The 22807-nt window shown below is 41.1% G+C and overlaps 1 protein-coding gene across 3 annotated transcripts in view; it reads left to right on the top strand.

The window, feature by feature from the left end:
• LOC131132440 (chemokine-like protein TAFA-5) overlaps positions 1 to 3835 on the top strand; it is a 122811-nt gene extending 118976 nt beyond the window's left edge. Inside the window, exon 5 of one of the 3 annotated variants that reach the window (XR_009130363.1) lies at positions 1377 to 3831. Coding sequence is in view for 1 of the 3 variants with exons in the window: in XM_058078050.1 (XP_057934033.1) it covers positions 1377 to 1385 (9 nt within the window). In the remaining 2 variants the exon portion in view is untranslated. Of the gene's footprint in view, positions 1 to 1376 lie in introns of all 3 variants that reach the window. The other 2 variants (XR_009130364.1, XM_058078050.1) reach the window with 2 other exon arrangements.
• Positions 3836 to 22807: the final 18972 nt, after the last annotated feature.

A 22807-nucleotide genomic window follows, 5' to 3' on the forward strand; every position in this document is an offset into this window, starting at 1 on the left:
GTCATCTTATATTCGGGTCAATTAACATCAATTTACAAACCAATTTCAATGAAATAATTTGGCAGGACAAGCGTTCCATTCTATTTTGTTGGAGATTGACAAACTGCAAATCCAAATGATCGCCTTCTCCAGGACTGAAGTGGAACTGTTTCTCCGGAAACTTACCAGTGATTAACTTTTGATTGAGTTATTGCAAATTCTGAATATATTTCAGCATTTTTTAGGTCATATTGACAACATTGACAAATTCATAACTATTTTGGCTATTAAACATCAAAATGTCTGTGTAGATCAGGGGTGGGCAAACTACGCCCCGGGGGCCACATGCGGCCCACCAAGCGTTTGAATCCGGCCCGCCATTTGATTTCTAAGTATTTATAACTTAGTATAACTTATAACATACAAACTGGCAACGTGACTTGCAAGTCGGATATCTTATTTGGTTAAAAAAAAAACAACAACTGTAAAATTCAATTTTGCAATTTGATGTTGTCTGGTGTTTAAAGTGCTCCTGAAAAAGGGACATGAGAACATACAGTTGATAGTATGACTTTTACAGATAAAATTAGACAAATAATTCAATGCGGACTGTTAGCATTATAAGCGTAAAATAGTGTGTGTGTGTTAAATATATGTTCTATACTCGGCCCACAAGTCAAAAAGTTTGCCCACCCCTGGTGTAGATTCTCTGTCATCCAGGTCATCTGCATCATTTGACTCTTCCTGGTTTATGGTGTGGAGTCTCCCTATTTATGTCCCTGGTGGGTGGTCACAGTAGGGTTGTTAGCAATTGTTAGCTATTCTGCATAAACAATATTGCTTTATTGAGTTTATAGTGATGATTCCAATGGCTTCTACATTGGAGAGACCAAACAACTTCGCTACAAACGTATGGCACATCATAGGGTATCCCAGCAGTTCATTTGCATCTCAAAAAGAAGGGACACTGTCCAAATTATGGACAGAAGAGGGGTGAAAGAAGACATTTATGTCAAATTCCGCTCTTTTTGCATCAGCAAACAATGGCTGAACATCTCTCCCTCAAATATTGTCTCATTCCACACCACCTGCCAGACCTATTGTTATAAAGGACGATTGTTCAACAACCACCACCCTATTCTCAGGGCACGAACTGAACTGGACTGTCCAGGTTGCGATCGATTCACTGCCCTGGGAATACAATGACCTGGATGAATGAGAATAGTCAACAAGGCAACAACCTTATTGTGACCTCCACCCACCAGAGACAGAAATCAGGAGACCATAAAAGTCCAGTTGCTCGCTTCAACCTTTGTGGATTATGGACCATCAAAGAACCCATGATCTTCGTGAAAGTGAGCTTGCTAATTGAATCTCATGTTTGTTTTTGTTCCCAGGTGTCATAACACAGCCAGAGACAGGAACACAATGCAGGAGTCCCGTCTTACCCCGGACATTGGGTAAACTACTCGCTGTACAACACCGTTTCCTGTGAGCCACTCCACGGGCTTTCCTTTCTCTTGGTATCTGTCTCGGCATCACCTCCTCTCCACTTCTGCCTGCTCTGTCGAATTAGCAGCTTAATCTCCACGTCTTGGAGGGTCAGACTCTGGAAAATATCACGTGGGGGTTGGAAGTCCTCGGAATTGCTTTGACTGAAGACTTTCCCCAGCATTTCTTTCTCGAAGAGCAGGAGCGACGGAGGATCATTTAGGGAACTCTCTGCTGTGAATAGGCCTTCTGCTGGAGCAAACCTCCCATATTTTTATAGACCAAAGAGCAAAACAACACATAGCCGTGACACAGTGGACCATCTTGGCCAACCAGCGACTGTCCCACCCTTGGTGCAACAATGGACACCTTACCTTAATCCAAGGAGTACTTTTGACAATTTACAGACTTTTTCCGTTGCTCGGACTGAGCCCACCACTGTATTTTGGAACTGGAGATATAGGTACTACATACGTATAACGGTGTATCAAAAAAAAAAAAAGATCTGATTTGCATTTTTTAGTTGCAACGGTCGGGACGGCTGCGTTGGGAAAGAAGGCAAAGGGCAAAGTGTACTAATGAATGGAAGAAATGTCATTAAATGTATTTTGAAAGGCCCTAAAAGTTATATATTTAACAGTTTTTCTATGTTGTACCTTTGTAGAGAAGCTTATTGGACGTGTGCTCACAATGACAATTAGGATGTGAACAAACGCTGTTGTTCTCATGACTGCTGGCGCGCTTTCTGTTCACACCTCATTAGCTGCTTTCTTTTCATGCTCATTTCCAAGTCACTGTCCATTAAAAAGCGAGGAAAAAAAAAAAACACCATTTCTGGAGGACTGACCTGCAGCCGATTTAACATTGTAAATCTATAGGTGTCAGTGGAAGCCATTGAAAAACCTGCTAATTTGCTATGATATTGTATTGTACACAATGTGGAATACTGACTCATTTCTCTCTATGGGTTTTGATCTCTTAATTTATTTCCGTGCTTGTGTTTGTTTGCACAGATGGGATGCCGACAAATAGAATGAGAAGTTAGAGAACAGCAGAGCAAGCCTTGCAGATATTACAGTCATTGACATACAGTTTTTTTTATTATTATTATTATTGTTATCATTATCATGAGATATTTTAAGAATAAATTAAATACATGAAAGAATTTTGCCCTGGATATTTAGACCGTGTTCACAGTCTCAGTTTGGTCTTGTTTAAAAAACACTGACACAAAATATGAAGAAATTATCAGCAGGAAGTCCAAAGGGTGCAACATCTCGACATAGCCAGTTGCCGTTTGACGCCCCTGCACCACCTGAAGCTCCATTGTTTCCATAGACGAAAAAAACTGCCCAGAACATGATGGCACCCGCTCCACTGTGCTGTGTGGAAAACATCACAGTCATGCCAGTCCTTGTCATGCCAGTAATGTTGGAATCCATCAGAACGATCAAGGTTACATTTTTTCTCATCAGAGAATAAAACTTTCCATCTTTCAATGTCCATGTTTGATGCTCTCCTGCATATTCTACATTTGGTCCACATTTGTGGTGTTGAATGAGACGAGACCTTGGAAGATGTTTTTTTGCTCTTAAACCCCTTCCCTCTCTCAGATGCCGTTTGATGGTTTTTGGACTGCTCCCGGCACCAGTAACAAGCTTCATTTGGGCTGACAGCTTGACGGACAGCCAATTGGATCCTCCGGCTTTGCCTTTGCCATCAAGAGATCATGACAGTGTGAATATCAAGTAATCTACATTTGTATCAAGATTTACTCTTTTGATCAGTTTAGGAACAGCCTGATCAATTTTAGTCTCGCTCCTATTTCTTCTTTTTGCATACTGAAGCTCGACTTAGAACCTCCTTAAGATCCGACATTGCGGAATGTAAATCCTTGCCGGTTTTTAACTGGTCTTCAAATTTTGATCAAGAGTGTATGAAAGTATATTATGTGAATATATTATCAATAGGGAAATCACTGGTGATGGAAAAAAGAATAAATTAGAAATCACACGTTGCTATGGGAACAAGGATAGATACAGTATATCGGGTTGATGTCTGACACAGCAAAAGCTGAAAACAAGATCATCTTCCTCAAGATAGATGAGGCCACGGCGGCCATGTTGCTACAATTATAACAAGTGGCCGTGATTGTTTCATTCATTCATCAATTGTCCTCAGTGATTAGACTTGTGAAAGGAGCTCCCATCATGGCTGATTTGGAGCCGAGAGGCGCATCATGTATTAACAGTCTATTCATCCATGATGGATGCATAAAAGTGTGCAATAATGGATTCCACGAACTTTGTAGTAGTACTCTGTATAGTATGATGATGATTATACGCCATTGTGCGTTTCAAGGACTACTGAGGCTACTTGTCTACATGACGTTAAAATGATCCCTGTATCACATAGACATCTTTGGAATGGACGTCTCTTTTTCACAAGAAGACTTGCACTTCATTAACCAGAAAATGATACAGCATATCATGTACAGTACTACAGTACTGTATACTATGTGGGGTGTGGGTTTTTCGCCCCTCCCCTTCCACACATCTCCACTGCCTCCACTAAACCCCCGAGGACACAAGATTCACACTTCATTTACAGCTAAAACAGCAAGAAGGCATCACACTCAATGTAATATGATGATACATGTTGATTGGTAGACTTGGCAGCTAATTCCTATCTCACAGTGGCACTCTTTGTTTACTGTGTAAATGGAATTAAGTGCACAGAAACCAGATCGATAGACAATTTTGTGTTGCTAAACCTGCAAATATTGTGAAATGGTTCTCTCTGTGTGACCAATAATCAGTCAACATTACATCAACATGTGTACACAAAACATCAAAGATTGTGGTCAGTGCAAGTAAGACCAGAAGTTAGGTTTTCTATTTCCTTCATTCATTCAAAAATGTATTTTCTTTTTGCTTCTACAGTTAAATAAACTCCTAACCACCTACGCCTAACCTAACCCTCCCAACAGTAACCTCACCCTAACATCCTAACCTCACTAACTCCAAAGTCCGTAACCTTAACTCCTAACCCTAACCTCCTAATAACAAAATTCTCCTAACTCTAACTCTTAACCCTCCTAACCCTAACCCAAGTTCTACCGTAACCCCCAACCCTAACCCTTTGACCTTAACCTTAACTCTCCCAACTCTGGAATAATAACTAGTATATCTATATGTCTTAAAAGGACGTTTTACTATACAAACAGAATATATACAAATATGAAAAAGAAAACCTATTTAAATGTAATTATTAATTTCATATTCTACCATTTTAAAATCATGGTTAATTAAAAACAATGCACACCTAAATAGATCAGTATCAGTAAAATGATCTGACACATTTGTAGGGTAAATAAAAGTCAAATAAAGTAAAGAAACAAAAAAGTGTTTTTATTTTTGAAAAAGTACATATAATGTCATTTTGATTTGTTTCTTTATAATGCCATTGTTTTTCGTTTCTTTTTCATTTGCTGCCATGAATTGGACTGGTGAGCTTTCATTGTGGAAACGTTTAACAAAATCTGTAACTTTATTTATTTTATAACTTTACTTTATTTGTGTTTTATTTAACCCACAAATGTGTCAGATCATTTTTCCTGGCCCTGTAAAATAATCTTTAGTATTTATAGTAATATTAGTAGTAGTTGTAGTACTCAATTTTATGTGCGGCCCAATACTGCACAGTAGAGGAGCAATAAAGACATAATAGATGACAGGAGAAAACGAGTGTAAATGAAAATAAAATGAAGGTCTTATGTGAGTGTCTTATGGTGTACGTCAACCTAACCCCCCCCCCCATCTTCTCTGAAAGGGTGACAGCTGGAGACTCAATCTGACACACTGGACCACTAAATGAGAAAAAATGACCAAGTTCTCACCAGCTCCTTTTAAAAAACTCATTTACATCCTGTCAGCTTCCATTATGTCCGCCGACCTGCAACCCGGGACAGGGCGGAGCGTAGGGTGCACACACCATGCCGGGGCACAACCTGGTTCTCCGCTCCACTTGTCATTGATGTTTCTTGATTCTCTTTTCTTCTCTTCAACCCCCCAACACCAGCACCACAAGTAGCACTTTCCTTGGCAAGCAGCTTGTAAAAGAAGGTGATTAGCAAAGTGTTTCCGACTTTTAAACACGAGTAGAGAGGATAAGAGCTGCTAAATGCTGAGCCTTGAATAAATAATTTTAGAGGGGACGGAGTTCAGTTAGTGAAGTAAAAAGAAGATGCATTTTAGCTACACTTTTAGTGCTTGCAACACTATAATTGCAATATGATACCATTTATCTTCAAAAAGTGTACTTTATACTTTATTCATGAAGAATGTTACTTTTTAACCATTAATACCAATCAATACGTTTTTTTAAACATATTTTCAGTATCAGTAAAATAACAACCAGCTGATTTCGTGACTTAACAGTTGTTTCATGACCATTATCTTAAAATTAGCAAAGGTTGTAGATCACTAACCTGAACTGATAACCCCTAAAACCTAGTCCAAATCCATAATCCCTAGCCCTAAATTTCAAAATCCTATATAGGACCTTTAAAGGCACCTAAAGCGCTTCACAATGAAGTGAACCCAGTATTCATTCACTCCTCAGTCACACACTGGTGGTGGTAAACTATATCTGTAGTCTCAAGTGCCCTGGGGTTGTCTGACGGAAACATGGCTCCCAATTCACACCTACGGCTTCTCCGACCACCACCAAACATTCACATTTATACCCCAATGTAGGCAGCACCCTTAAACCCAACCTTAATCTGAGCTTTAAATAGGAGCCTTAGCCCTAATTACCACCTAACAATCCCTAAACTATAAACCCCTGTCTTAAAGGCAGAACCCTAAACCCTTAGCATTTGCCTGAACCCCAAAACCCTAACCCTAGCCCACAATCCCTAAACCCCAACTTTAACCCGACCATAAGCCTGAGACCCAACTCTTAGCCCTTGCCTGAACCCCTGAGCCTTAACCAAAACCCATGATCCCGAACTTTCAAGCCCTCCTGCTGCTTCTGACTTGTGTAACCTCTAAGACACGTTTTTCCCAGCCAGTGGCCAGTGTGTCGCAGCATCATCTCTCTGAGTCACTAACTGCGTGTGAGCGACAGGAGGAAAAGCTATAGTATGACTCCATGGGGAGAGGTTGTTTAGCTACACCTGTTGTTCTGCATCTGTAGACCCTGACTATAAGATGACCTTTTCCGACTGTACTAGGGAAAAAAAAATACTATCTTATACTGTAATGTGTTGTTAACTTTCAGTTTCAGTTTCAATGGAAGACTTCTCAAAATGCAGACGGGGGTCCACTCACCTGGCTCTCAGCATGGCGACGACAACGTAGAGTATCTCAGCACACACCAAGAAGGACTTCCTCCATCAATGCCCTCCAGGCTGTGGACGCGGCCTCTCCACCCCTCCACCCTCCACCCCCACCCCCACCCCATGCAGTCAGTCATCAAGTGTGACATCCTTGCGGAGGCGATACAAACAACTTCTAATGAATTTTTAACGATGAGCCACGGAGAAAAGACGGAGCAGCAAGAGAGAGAGTGGGGGACACTCCCGCCTCCCTTGTGGAATGCATTACAGTGATTTGTGGGCTCACCTTTCGAGAGCCTCCTGCCTCGGATCATCGAGGTGTTGAGCGTGCACGGCGGGTCGGCTTCTAGGCGCCTCATTTTGAGCTCAGTGATGTTTGAAATTTTGAATCCAGCGCTGTCTGTTCAGTTGACTACCAAAGGTTGTCACAGGGTGAGTGTTTTCGACGACACATTTCTCGACATTGGTAATGGTCATGGTAATGGTTTTATTTCTTTTGAACATGCATCAGATTACAATTGAATGCATCACATAATCAGTTCACAGTTCCACATGTCCAAAAGGAGTAGGAAGAAGCAAAGCTTATTAAATCCTACCCCTCCATCTGGTACTTTTACAATCAGTAACTGTTACATTTGTTCACTTCCTGCTTTCCTAATATGGTTTAAGGTGGGTTTTTTTTTGTTTTTTTTTAATTTTTTTTGTTCCGTATCGAAGTACGAGCTGATATGACCATACAATGGCATAATGGGTACCATAGTAAGTGTCAATATAGTGATATATATATATATATATATATATAGCACATCATGACTGGTTCAAGACTCTTCATCCTTGTATTTAGCAAACATCAACTGCTTGTATTGTTTCTTGAATTGGCTCATCGTTGTGCATTGTTTGAGGTCCTTACTCAATCCATTCCATAGTTTGATTCCACATACTGAAATGCTATGGCTTTTTAACGTAGTCCTAGCATAGAAGTGTTTCAAATGTAGTTCTTCCCTGAGATCATATTTCTCCTCTCTTGTAGAGAAGTATTGTATGACATTTTAGGTAATTATTTATTTTTAGCCTTATGCATTATTTTAGCTGTTTGAAGATGAACTATATCAGCAAGTTTAAGTATTTGTGATTTTGAAATGCGAGTCCCCTAATGTATTGATGGAAATGACAGAAGTTGTAACGACAAGACTTCTATTTAGGATGCATTAATGTTGCAGCTTCCAACCCAAATTACTATATTAAATCCAATATTATCACATAAATCCCAAACACTGACTGTCATGTATTTTATTCATGCTCATTTTGTTCATGTTCACAGTCCGACACTGTGGACTTCATGTCAGTAAAAGAGTGGGCCACTCCAGGCTGTTGTTGACAGCATTTTATATCTCTTAGTAGCACTTTAATCTGATATATGAAATGTCCCGACTTTGCCGCACCTCTAAATCTACTTTATTGCCTTATTTCAACCTGTCAGACCTATCGATCAGTGGATTAAGACAAAGATGATGTTTTAAAGCTTTGACTGAGTGTTTCATGGCTGCCCCATGAAATCCAATACCTATAGAGGTTTTCTGAGGTCCGGGCCGGGATTTAGTGCCATAGGCAGGATTGATGACACAGCGTGTCAGAGATAGTGGAAGCACACAGGTACAACTTTCAACACATCTATTTGTCCGTCTGTCTACAGTATCTGCCGATCTGATCTCTCTATCAGTGCATCAGTCTAGACTGGTACATCTCAAATTGGGGGGGGTGCTCCCCCGTGGACGCAAGGGACAGGGAGGATTTCTACGTTGGAAATCCCATCCACATGCTAGCGGTTTCCATTTGTGGACAAAAGGACAAAATTGATATAATTGGTATATAATAGTATATAGTAGTAATAGTATAGGATAAGATGCAGTTTTCTGAGTGGTCAGGAGAACATCTGGACAACACAACAGAGATGGAGGAGCTCCAACTATATTAACATTGAATGGTAGAACATTTGGTGTGCCAGTTGTGACAAAAGAGGAACTATGACGTGGGCGGACAAAAAAGGGGCCCCAACGGTAGAAGAACATTTGCCCAAAGTAGGACAACAAACGGATGGGGCCTTGCAGAGTGCTGAACAACCTGGGGGAAGTTGTGTACCCGCCCAACTCCCATCTCGGATTCCCGTAAAAGGTGAGTAGGAGTATTCTCGAGTGAGTATTGCGTCCTGTCAGTCTTTTCCATCTGTTCCTGGGAGATGTGTTTGTTTTCTACATGCAGCGATCTCAATGTTACTCCAAGAACCCGGAGGCTGAAGAAGCGACCAAGGGAACCTCTCAGGGACGAGGGACTAGTGTTTGTGTGGTGATGTTGATCTGAATTTTGGGTGTTTGTGAATGCACCTCGCCGTGAGTGTGATTGGTGGATAGAGCTGATAGAGCTTTTTAAGGACAACATATACTGACGCTTTTTGTCAGTAAAATCCGTGTTAATTGAGCGACCCCAACCTATTATGCAGAGCGGCACTCCTCACAAGTCCTCACATTCCCACACCCACTTTGCCACCACCAACCATGAATTATTGATAAGACAACGCTATCTCAGGCATTCCCAAGTATGAGTATATCTGTCCCATAATGATTAGTGGAAGGGTCACACTGCTCAAGTCTTTGGTCCCCAGCATCCGCCCTTAATCCCTGCGTAATCCCCAAAACAATGGGCTCCACCACGCTCGGGGACTGTCGATTTTTATCAGGCCGCTCAGAGGGATCAGCGTGCGTTCACAGTACAAACACAACAATGATAGTAGTTTAGAGCTGCCTGCCTCTTATATAAGTCCCGCCCCTGAGCGGCAGCACCACAGGAAATTGTGCAGATGAATCGCCATTCAGCAGACACCTTGTGTTGCAAAGCTAACATGTTTACCTTATCTAACCCCCTCCATTGCTCACCACCTCACATTGTGTTTCATCTGGAAGGATCAAGTCTGGCCTGTTGCTCCAAGCCACGGGGGTTTGCTTCCGATTACCAAACAAGTTTTGAGCCAAAAAATGGTTTTAAGAAGTATTAAGAAATCCTGCATGAAATCCTTTATAGCATTTCTAATTCATTTGTGACTCTGCCAAGTTCACCAGTCTACTTTTAAGCAACTGCAGGAACCATGAATATAATGATAGATAAAATACGTGCCACTGGTTCTTAATTGGGTTCAGTTCTGGAGGAACACCTTCACCATCCTCAGCAAAGATGCTCAGAATCTTGAAGGTTTGTTTGGAAAACTGCCATGAACCTGAGTTTCCCGAGGGAAGGGATCAATGCTCTCCTTCGGAATGTCATACTACATGTTAGAATTCATGTTTTCCTCAATGATCTACGCCTTTGAACTCATGCGACCAAAACCAAGACGCTAACGCCAGCAGACAAGACAGTCATGGCTGTGTGATAGTCTTAAGCCAAAAACCTTCATAGAAGTTGGACGGAATCCTGCATGAAAGCCTTTACAGCACTTTTAATTCATTTGTGACTTGGCCAAGTTCATTAGTCTTCCTTTCGACAACGGTAATAACCAGAAGATGATTACAAAATCTTAGGTTCAGGTCTGAAGGCCCAGTTTCCCAAAGGACTTCACAATGTCACACAATGTCACCGCAGCTTTATGGTGTTTGCAGCACTCATGCAGCCCAAAACTATATGCTGCCACCAACAGACAAGAAAATGATGACTGCGTGGGAGTGTTGAGCAGAAAATGGTAATAAAAAGTACAAAGAAATCCTGCATCAAAGCCTACAGCTTTGGCCAGAACTTCTATTTTAGTAGTGACTCTATTTTTTGCGAACAGACATAAACAACAAACAAAAAAACGGTTTAGGTTTAGAGGTCCTCTCTCATGCCCCCTCCGGAGGGACAACAATTTTTTCACACCCTCCAACTCCAAATACTATTGATACCCTGTAATGTTAATGTATTTACACCAGCATCATTCAATCTTAGTTAAAGACACCAACCTTGGTTAGCATTATTAATTACTCTAACCAAAACGGACTCTAACCCAATCAATTTTTTTCATAAGAAATAATGTAAATGCATTAAGACCTGATTCTTGATCGGGCTGTTCTCAAAGACACAATGTGGCAGCGAGAGCAATAACCTTCTCTTGTATTTTAGTAGCGACTCTAGTTTTTGGGAACAGACATAAACAACAAACAATAAAACGGTTTAGGTCTAGAGGTCCGAAAGGAAGGCATCATAGACTGCTTCACAACATGTTGGAATTCATGCTACTCTCAATGAACCATAGCTTTACAGGGCTGGCAGCACTCATGCAGCCCCAGACCATCCCACCACTCCTAAAATAATGGCTGGTGAGGTCCTGACCCATAAAATGGTGATAAGAAAATGGTGATCCTGAGAAGTCATGCATGAAAACTTTTCAAGCACTTCTCATCGAGCTAAGGTCATCAGTCGACTTTATACTGCCTGATTATAATGATAAGCTCGTACATTTGTCATACAATGCCCACTAAATTATAAGTTTGAGATATGAGGCAAAACAACAAGGGCCAAATGTTAGCAAAACTTGCAAAGCGAAAGCACAATAATAAAGGATGCTAATAAAAGCAGCTTTGTTAAGACATCATTTGTGATGCAGCTCTTGCATTACTTGACCCAAGGTTTAAATAATAGTACGATGCATATGAATAATTCTGGTTGGCCTTTATCGTTTGCTGTATAAATACATTAGTTGCGGATTTATTAAAAGCAGCCGTGTTTTTTGTCTTGATGCCACTAATAAGGCAAGTGAGCCACACGGCATAGCAAAACAACCTTAATGAGATCTACTGCCACTATTCACCAGTTATCAACAAGTCCATTTATTCAGAGTTTACCAAGTCATTAGGATTACTCCTCCTGTGACTGCATTATACAGCACCTAATGTCAAGGCTTTTGACCCACTTGAAGACATTGTGTGAATACTAGAACACTGGATTTCAACTTCAGGACACCTTCCACCTTCGTGTGCATTAGGTAATCTATTCAATCAGCCTTGTTGTTTCGGAAAGTATACTCCGCGCACACACTCTTGCTTTCACACAAAATGCAAGTACGATTATTTGGCATTTGGCAGCCATTCTAAGTACTGCGATGGCACAACAACGCCTCAGCCGGAGAGTGGATTTAATAGAGCATGCTCTGATAAAGTCCCTGCAGAGATCACATGGCAGCCAATAGGTTGCTCTGCCGGCTAATTGGTCAAAAAGTAAAACCTCTCTCCGAAATTGGAGGCGGCGTTATCGCGGTAAGTCAGCCACGCTATTAATGAGCTGCAGCCCCCCCCTTCTCCCGAACTATATTTCTGCTCAGCCCGTTCACGGGGATGTGTGCATAGGCACAATTATTTGCGACGATGGCCAAATGTTTACCTTATAAGCAGAGTCTTGCACACTGGAGAGTCTTTGCAGCAGAGAGTAATGACACAGCCGGCACGGCCTCAGCTGCTCTGATGTTTCACGGCGGACCAAATTCCCGCCACCTGTGTCGATTCACATTTGACCTTGAACAATATTGGAAAAAAATGACAATTCAGCATTATAATAATATTGAGGTAGCTCCTGAACCATTGCTTGTAGAATGGTGAAAATGTGTTACTTAAAACAAATACAAATACACCACATGGTGGCGCTGACAAACTGACTTGAAATGTCTCACGCAGCTCAATGCACTCCGTACGCTCCACTTTTAAGACCGTGGTTCTAAATTATTTTCTCTCATGCCCCCTTCCCGAGGGACAACAATTTTTTCACACCCTCCAACTCCAAATACTATTGATACCCTGTAATGTTAATGTATTTACACCAGCATCATTCAATCTTGGTTAAAGACACCAACCTTGGTTAGCATCATTAATTACTCTAACCAAAACGGACTCTAACCCAATCCATTTTTTTCACAAAAAATAACGTAAATGCATTAAGACTTGATTCTTGACGTGACTGTTCCCAAAGACACAATGTGGCAGCGAGAGCAATAACTTTCTCTTCAACACCACCTGCCTGTTTTGCCATGAGTTTCTTGAATTCAGTCATGTTTTGCAACTCCATAACCCAAAATGGAGCCCGATAATGAGAAAGTTGCAAGACGGTGAGAAACTTCAAGAAATAACTCATAAATTGTGCCTTTGGGAAGAGTCACGTCTTCAATTAAGGTAAAAGTAACCTTAAATGTTTATATGCATATCCGATAGTTTTCTGCATGTAAAGTTAATGTATTTACACCAGCATCATTCAAACTTAGTTGAAGACACCAACCTTGGTTAGCATTATTAATTACTCTAACCAAAACGGACTCTAACCCAATCCATTTTTTTCCATAAGAAATAACGTAAATGGGCGGCACGGCGGTCGAGTGGTTACCGCACAGACCTCACAGCTAGGAGACCAAGGTTCAATTCCACCCTCTGCCGTCTCTGTGTGGAGTTTGCATGTTCTCCCCGTGCATGCGTGGGTTTTCTCCGGGTACTCCGGTTTCCTCCCACATTCCAAAAACATGCTAGGTTAATTGGCCACTCCAAATTGTCCATAGGTATGAATGTGAGTGTGAATGGTTGTTTGTCTATATGTGCCCTGTGATTGGCTGTGACCAGTCCAGGGTGTACCCCGCCTCTCGCCCAAAGACAGCTGGGATAGGTTCCAGTGCCCCCCGCGACCCTCGTGAGGAAAAAGCGGTAGAAAACGAACGAACAAACAAATAACGTAAATTCATTAAGACCTGATTCTTGACGTGACCGTTCCCAAAGACACAATGTGGCAGCGAGAGCAATAACTTTCTCTTCAACACCACCTGCCTGTTTTGCCATGAGTTTCTTGAATTCAGTCATGTTTTGCAACTCCATAACCCAAAATGGAGCCCGATAATGAGAGAGAAAGTTGCAAGACGGTGAGAAACTTCAAGAAATAACTCACATATTGTGCCTTTGGGATTAGTCACGTCTAAGGTAAAAGTAACCTTAAATGTTTATATGCATATCCGATAGTTTTCTGCATGTAAAACTATGAGCTTGCATGGCGTGTTCCATTTTAACATTTCTAAGAGTCAAACTGATGACATTAGAGATGCTGTCAATTTTCATTTTCAATTGAAAATATTTTCAAGATTGGTTGAAAAACACAGACACCATCATCACAAGTCATCAGCCTAATAAAATCCATCTGTATGACATGAATGCATTTTGACCACAAGCCGCATATCCAGTTTAAAATCTATCAAAAGACACTAATTGCATGGCAGCAGTCTGTTATTGCTGCCAGCGTCATCCTCATCTGCAATCCCTCCATCCCTCCATCCCTCCCTCCCCATCTCCTCATCTGTCCTCTGCCCGTGCCCACCGCGGCGTGACAGGTGACTGACGACGCTAACAATGGTGGCCCGCGCTACGCTCTCCCGTCGGAGAGCGTGCGAGAGCTGCATGATGAATTACCCTCATCAGTTTGTTGCGCCAACAGGCCCACGCAGGTCACCGCCAAGGCCGGTCGTGACATTTTGTCGTGTACTGTATATGCAAATACCTGCCAATCAATTAGTGCACCCCCCCCCCCCTGTCCCTCGACTCCACGGCGCTGCCCATTGTGATTAAAATGAATTGATTGTGAGCTAAAATCAAAACCCTGCCGGCCTGCCAAAAAGACTGGGGGTCACTGGGACGTGAAGTGCTACGAGAAATAAAACCGCCCATTATTCTTTATCACCCACTCATAACTGGGTGAAGTACAGTGAAATGTGCTGAAAATGAGCAATACCAACACATTTAAAAGAGAAGTTGTGAACGATTCCGAAAGATGCGGTCGGTGTGCTTCTCAAGGGCACGGTTTTGTGAGGAAGAATGGCCGCCGGTGGTGACTATTGCTTGAATGCAGAGAAAACAAATCAAGACTTTTTAACTCTCAAGGGCTTAAAAGGGGCAAAGTAAACACCTTGCTGGTTTGGAGAAGAGGAGTGATTAAAGAAGGCACTTATCATTCAAAGCCACGACTGCTTCCATAAACAAGCTTTTGAGCAGGAAGAGTCAACAGTGAAGTGAGTGCACCATCACGTACGTCCGTATCTTGTCACTATAGAAATCAATATGCTTTCTGGTAGTTAGTGTACAGATTATACAGCAGTATATGGACGCTACTACTGCATTTTTTTCTTCCATCGATAGATGGATGGATGGATGGATGGATGGATGGATGGATGGATAGATAGATAGACTTTCTTTATTGTCATTGCACAATAACACAGCAGTGAAATTGCCAACAAAATGTTGTTGCCTGGCTCCCGTATAAATAATGAATAATAATGTGGAAAATAAATAGATGACATCAAACATGAACAACAATGTACAGCGTAAACAGTAATGTGTACAAATAATTTAAATAATTTTGAATAAATAATAATAATTTAAAGTTTTGCTTGTGCGTGTGGGCAGGTAGAGGGGCTTATTTGGCATTAGCCTTATGACTTAATTCTCATAAAATTGCAAGAAACTTAAGTTTTTCATTAATATTTGAATTTAATATTCATAATATATATATATATATATATATATATATATATATATATATATTTCATATTTTAAATATTTGATATTATCATAAAGTGACGTATTTTTCATGTTTGCTGTTGGCCTTTTACATTTTTCACCTATTACAACTTCCTCTCCTAATTATGACTTTATTCCTATAGTTTGACTTTACTCTCATAACATCGGGTTTCCATAATACAATTTTTTGGGGAAAAAAAACATTTAGTTTGAATTTTTTTATTTCTCATAATATTACAACTTTATTGCTGTAAAAATCTGGCTTTTTCTTTTTATATTAAAACTTTTTTTCTTAATATTTTGGCCCGAGTCTTCTACAATTACTGCTGATTTTCGTTTCTTTTTCAATTTTCTTGTTCTTAATTTTTTTTTTTTTTTTTTTCGAATGTGTTGCAGAGACAAATAAAAACCCAGACCGCACTTTGGACACACTTGGTCTAAACGGCAGTCGACACAATTAACAGCCCTCATTCAGCCCTGCCTTACTCCTCTTGGGCATGGAATTCACCAGACAGTGATGACACCACGGGTGGGGCTGGTTGGATGTTAGAGACCTTGGTCTCCTCCACCTTTTTTCCTCAATTGGCTTCAGATGTGGAGCAGACAAACTTGACCATTCCATCATATTCACCTTCCTTAGCAAGGAACTTGATCATCTTGGAGGTGATCTTGGCATCTGTATTGTTGGATATTGTCTGAGTAGCCCGGCTTTTGTCACAATACATCATGGAATTCATATTTCAACCAATGAACCACAGCTCCCCATGACTAGCAGCACTCATACAGCCCCAGACCGCTTGTATTCCCAGCTATTTTGACATTAATGTCCATGTGTTGAGTCTATACCAGGCTTGGCGCTGTACACTGACTACTCTAAAGTATATCCAAGGTTAATTTCTATAGTATTATCCCTTTAGATGATATAATGTCATAAAAATGTTGCTGTATTTACTTTTGTGAGATGTATCTGTAATGTTGCCTTTGTTATGGATTAAACGTATCATTACTAGCGATTGGTGGTCATGTCCGCCATCTGCCACCGAGCTCCGGCTGTCGATCCACAGCTATTAAACAGCAGTTGGATCATACGCTTGTGGCAAAAATTGAGCCTGTGTGTTCAGACAAAGATGTAATCACGAATGCCAGAGTTGTATGGAAAAGTCAGCCAACGCGATAATGTTCAGGTAGAATACTATTAGTTTAACAATACCAGTATAGTCTAATGTGTCGTAGAATTGAATGCTGGAATCAAACAGGCAGCCATCGTACTGTGAGACATTGGTGCTACCAATCTTTTTTTAATTTATTTATTTATTTATTTTGTTATTATTATTATTTTTTTAATTCATTGTTATTATAATTTGCAAAAATGTCAAAATTAAAAGAAATTTGGCATTGGATTTTACCATATGAAGTGGCTGCACGGCGCACGTGTGGTTAGCGAGTGGTCACAGCTAGGAGACCCGAGTTCAATTCCACCCTCGGCCATCTCTGTGTGGAGTTTGCATGTTCTAACCGTGCATGCATGGTTAATTGGCGACTCCAAATTGTCCATAGGTATGAATGTGAGTGTGAATGGTTGTTTGTCTATATGTGCCCTGTGACTGGCTGGCGACCAGTCCAGGGTGTACCCCGCCTCTTGTCCGAAGACAGCTGGGATAGGCTCCATCGACCCTCGTGAGGATAAACGGTAGAAAATGAATGAATATATAGAAGCATTCATTGATGAAGATATTTGCATATTGCTCATCTGAGTAATACAGTATGTATGCATTATTGACCATGTGTGACGTACTTGCGTGGAAACATGCAAATAGAAAATGTACACCAAAGCTCCTGGTGTCATTAAGGGGGCCAAGCAGCTGCTCCAATATTCAGGATGAAAATTGTCATTTTCCAATTGGGGTGGGGGGGCTAAAGGCCTGCACAAGGTAGCGCACACAGCCCATGCATAATTTATAGCACTGCATTGAGCCATAATCTTTGCTCTGTGCACTAATGAAAGCTGCACTGCTGCATTTTTACAGTGGGGCCATAATGTGGCGGCTGGGAAAAAAAAAAAAAAAAAAGACAACACAAGAGAGGCGACGCTGACTTTCCACTCCTGCTGTTGGCTGCTTTCTCCCCGCAGACACTTGCAGACACTTTACTCCAAAAGTCCATCAAACGCCACTGGAGGCTGGCGATATGACACACTCCACTTTTACTGCACAACAGAAGCGAAGGACAATACTTCTAACGTGAGTTCAGCTTCAGGTTTTCTTTTTCTAATCAAGGTACCTCCATGTTTATGTGACAGAGTAATCTGCATTAGCATGAGTGACACATTATTCAAAGCTCCCCTCGTTCCTATTTCCCTCCCACTGCCCATCAATTGCCCGGCTATGGCTCATCGAGTGCAGCCGAGTATGACCGATGCGCATGGTCACCCGCCACACTGCTCAGCATGGGGATATTAGTGTACTCTGCCGAGCCCTTGGATACAGGCGCCTGACCTCACTTGTAAGGAATCTGTTTTATATTTATATATATATATATATAGTATATACATATGCATATACATATATTCCTGTCAGCCCATCTGGATGTTGCACATCTAAAGGAGTCCATGCAGCTCTGTGAAGGAACAAAGAGCTTGACACACTTTTAATGGCCTCTATTACACATTCTAAGTAATGTAATTGTACCGCAGATATTAAACATACCTTTTATACGAAGACAACGTCTTCAATTACGGAGATGCAATTATCTGAAAATAGAAATGATAAAGTTGCACAACACTAAAAGCATCATCAGACCACAAAAATTAGTTATTGGAAATGAGGCCATTAAGTAATTCAAATTGATGGCATTTTTATGCCAAATGCACACAAAAATGGTCACGTTTGTGTTCAATCAATCAATCAAACTTTATTTGTAGAGCACTTTTCATACATAAAATGTAGCACAAAGTGCTTTACATGTTAAAAAAACAACAAAAAAAACAGAAAATAATACAGAACTACAGCGATTAAATATTAATTCATGACTTATTTTATAACATTTTATGTCATTATATTGCAATTATGTATATACAAATTATATATGCAAACTGTACCAGACTTTTATGGTTATATACAATATATTATTATATTAACTATTTTCTTTGTTTGTTTTACTTATTTTATATAGTAATAAAAAAATCAACTGTACTTTCTGTCACAGATCCAACTTCTGATGCTACATCTTTTTAAACATTTCTATACATATAATTAGGGATGCACAATAATGATTGGACTGATATTTATCGGGTCGATATCAGGGAATTGTGGTGTTACACTGATGAATTTGATCAAATTAAAAATAGCTCTGATAACTGATCATTTAAAAAAAGCCTTCAGTGGCGAGATTGCCCGTACTGTGCTCCGTTTTTCTTCTGCCGGTGACGTTAACAGCCTGTGGTAACATCCCCTCAGGTCAGAGGAAGGATGTTGTGCCAAAGGTTGCATGATGAGGTATGGGAAAAAAATAAAAAATCAAGCACACAAATATATCATCTAGTATATATATCAGGCACCTGAAATTCCTGCATCGCAGCATTTGAAAAGTGCAAAATGTTTGCCAGAGACCTCCGTGGCATCACATTGGCTGCTCGGATTGTGTGCCCGAATACAGTGCACCTTGCTGGGAGACAGCAGGTGGCTCACTCCCCTCTATACTCTGGTTCACCTGATAGTCATGCCATGATATTTGATGGTATTGACAAATCAACAGTTGGCCAAATAAAAATTTGTTAAAGTCTTTCTTACCTGGGTAAGTGCCGAAACAATTAAAAACAATTCAATCTAAATTTAAAAAGTAGATATGAAAGAGTTATTGCTACCATATTGGTCTTGAGAAGTACAAAGTTACCGGTAACAGTTTAAAAAAAAAAATCACGTATCTGTACATATAACGGTTGCACGGTAGACCAGTGGTTAGCTCGCAGGCCACACAGCTAGGAGACCTGAGTTTGATTCCACCCTCGGCCATCTCAGTGTGGAGTTTGCATGTTTTCCGGGTACATTCCAAAAACATCCTAAGTTAATTGGCGACTCCAAATTGCCCGAAGACAGCTGGGATAGGCTCCAGCACCCCCGCGACCCTCGTGAGGATATCAATGAATATACATTCATTCATTTTCTTGCACATTTGCGCATTTTGCCCAATAAAATAAAACTTGCCTTGGAGAAAATGCACTTCAATAATATAGGTGGAAGGGTATTATTGGCATTATAAAGAGTCTATATTGGTCTCAGGCCAGGTGTCAATCCAAGAAGGTGTCATCAAAAGAGCATATTGAATAGTAGCAGAGGCATTCAGCAACAACAAAATGCTTACATTCTATTTGAATGTAAAACAGCTATTGAAGGATGTCTGAGTCTTGGCAGTTGTTGAAGAGGGCCTCATTATTACAGGAGCTGTCTTTCAAAAGCTCCCCTAACACCTCGCCACCTGAGGTTCCCCTCTTGGGTGGTTAATGTCAATCGCCTCGCCGTCTATGCGGGGCCGACTTCTGAGGCAGGAGGCTGCTGTCCATCTCCCGCCATGAGCTCATGCATTATTCGCTGGGAAATTTTGCTTCCATTTGAAGAGCGAGCAGAAGAGAGCTTTGAAGCACCAAGACGGAGGCTTGTAGACAGAACGTGGTCGACAGAGATGACTGACGATTGCATATTTCACCACGCCGCCATTCTGCCTCACGCGGAAGAAGCTAGACTCCGCTTGACAAAATATGGCAGCGCTCATTCCGGCTAATCATGTCTTATGTCATTGACATGTAAAAAAGAAGCTAAAAATGGAAGGTGCATGAATCAAATCCAATAAAACTGCCATTAAAACTAAAAATGCATGATATCAGACAACCCCAATGTATCCCAGTAGACGTTTTGTGAGAGATTAAAGCAGTTGTTCAACTTTCTGCTTCCATAAAAAATTTAAAAAATAAACACATTTCATAGGAGCCTCCATATTATATTGGACAAGTGCAGAGGAGACACAAACTGTTAGAGAGAGGCGTGGCCAAATACAGCTCATTAGTATTAAAGCTACAGACGCAAAAACATGCTTTTTTAGTAATACACTATTTTAGGACGTCTGAGATTTAAAATAGCTAAAATACAGTATCATATGTATTTCTTTGAGTCTTGGGAAAAATGTATTGAAACTGTTATAAACACACAATAGTCCAAATAATATTAAATCAGGGACCAACAACTATAAATCCAATGTATCCCAGTTGGATACTGTAAAATATATTTTTGACAGGTTTTTAAAAGCACATCTGCCTCAGTGTTTGAGCACCCACGCATCAAATTAACTGTCTAATAAAACTGTGAAAGCCTCAAAGAGCCGTTAACCACCTGCCATTTGTTAGCAAAGTCACAAATGATTGACGACTGCAAAGACGCAATTATAGGAGTTACGTCTCGATGAGTTTGACAGTGGCCATTAGCAGTTTTTATGTCTAATAACTAACTTAAGAGGTCTTTTTTAAAGTTTGTCTTTCCTCCTAAAGGTTCGAGGCCAAGTATTTTCAGCTACACACGGCGAAATAGAGAACCTGACCCGATCGCCGTGCCCCATCGCTTCCTCTACCTATGCATGGCTTCGTGGGATGCTGGGTCCCTGCAGCAGCTGTGTTCCAATTAGAGAGCCCTGACTTGCGTGCCCCGTATTAGCATTCCATTTAGACTCCCCCTGCCCCTCGCCGGGTCTCTGCAGCGAGGTGGTCCACCGCAAACTGTCACCGGAGGTCCCTCGGCTAAGACTGCCCACTAGTCCCACTAATTGACTCTTGATCCACCTACAGCGTACAGGTGAGCCCAGACCGCATTAGCTTGAATTTAACGCAAAGTGGAATATCATCTTCGCTTTGCTGATCTTTCCCATCTATTGGTGCATTAAATAGGTCCAGAATCCATTTAAAAGGCACCCCCAGAGATATCAGTTCTATGATGATGAAAATAACTTTGGCGTACTTTAAAAGGGACCTATTATGCTAATTTCTGACCCTTTGTATTGAGTTGTGGTCTCCTATAGAGCAGCTACACACAATAACTTGCACGGAAAGCTTTTTTCGATTTAGCAGAATCTGTGCCTATTCCAGCTGTATTTCTGTGGATTTGTCTGTTTTCTTTTATTCCACCCACGACCCGCCTCTGGGCATGCCCATACACACCAAACTATGAAACATATAATGAAGTCTGCTCCTCTGTGACATCACAAAGCGCCAGTTTTACCACGCCTTCTTAAACCGAGCATTTTGAGCCATCCCAAACGACTTTCAGGGCTCACTTCCAAATGTGCAAACTTCATTATCTGAAACTTTGGTGACGTTTAACACGAGAATACAACATAACTCATGCTTGAAATATGTATTTTCACTGAAGCTGTTTTTCTGTGTTTTTGTTGAGAACTGATATTTTGCCGATACTTACCGATGTTCTACTGCTGATTACTGAAGAATGGGAAAAGGTAGAAACAAAGTTTTTTTTTCTGTTTTTGTTGCTTCCGTGAGAAACCCTGACAGCAAATGGATTGTACTGCTTTCCCGCCCCAGTAAACAGGTTTCCTGCTTGTGAAGGTATAGATGGGTTTTGATATAGGATGCTGTTTAACCCAGAAACGACGCCACGGCCCACGGGACGGCCCATTCCTCACACTGCGCATCCATCATGCGGGGCGATCGAATGAATAGGATACAGGGCTTCCACCCCAAGGGAGTGTGAGGAGAAAAAGAAGGTGTCAGGTTTCACCCACGCATGTGGGTGGAGGTAACAACGGGGCCGGCCTACTGCGTGTTTTCCCACTTATGGTGTTCAATTTTTAACAGTGTCTTTTGTCAGGCTTCATCTAAAGGACATCTTTAGGACTACTAAACATTGGTGAGACGATCCATCGGGAGGAGGAAGGCAGGCATCGCGCTGGGGAAATCTATTTAGACTTGAAATGAACCATCTAGATCATTCCAGGCGTGCCGGATTGGCAGTGGCTGTGAAGAATTGTTCGTGTTTACCAGCTCATTTTGATGTGCCAGCCCTTGTAACGGGTTTCAGGCCCCACTGGAACTCTGTTAAAAAGCACACAGCGGCAGCACATTGTGACAGCAACATGCTTATCACGTTTGTGCGCTGACGATCCTTTAAAGAGTCACCTCTAAATTCACTCCTTAGTGTTTTTTTTTTTTTTTTTAATTCAGCAGTCCAGTCCAGTAGCGGAGGTGACATCTGAGATCTTTTCTTGTCTATTCCTGTAGTCCGCAATCACCTCTTCAGTCGTCATTAAGGAAAACAGGTTGTTAACCTCTCTCTAGTGAGCCGTCTCATTGTCGGTGATCATGCCTCTCTGTTGTCGTGTCATATGATCTTCTTTACTAACAGGAGTGGGAGTAGAGAGCCGCGTTTCCACTAAACGACAC

This window comes from Doryrhamphus excisus, chromosome 7 (genome assembly GCF_030265055.1).
Source record: "Doryrhamphus excisus isolate RoL2022-K1 chromosome 7, RoL_Dexc_1.0, whole genome shotgun sequence".
NCBI lineage: Eukaryota > Metazoa > Chordata > Actinopteri > Syngnathiformes > Syngnathidae > Doryrhamphus > Doryrhamphus excisus.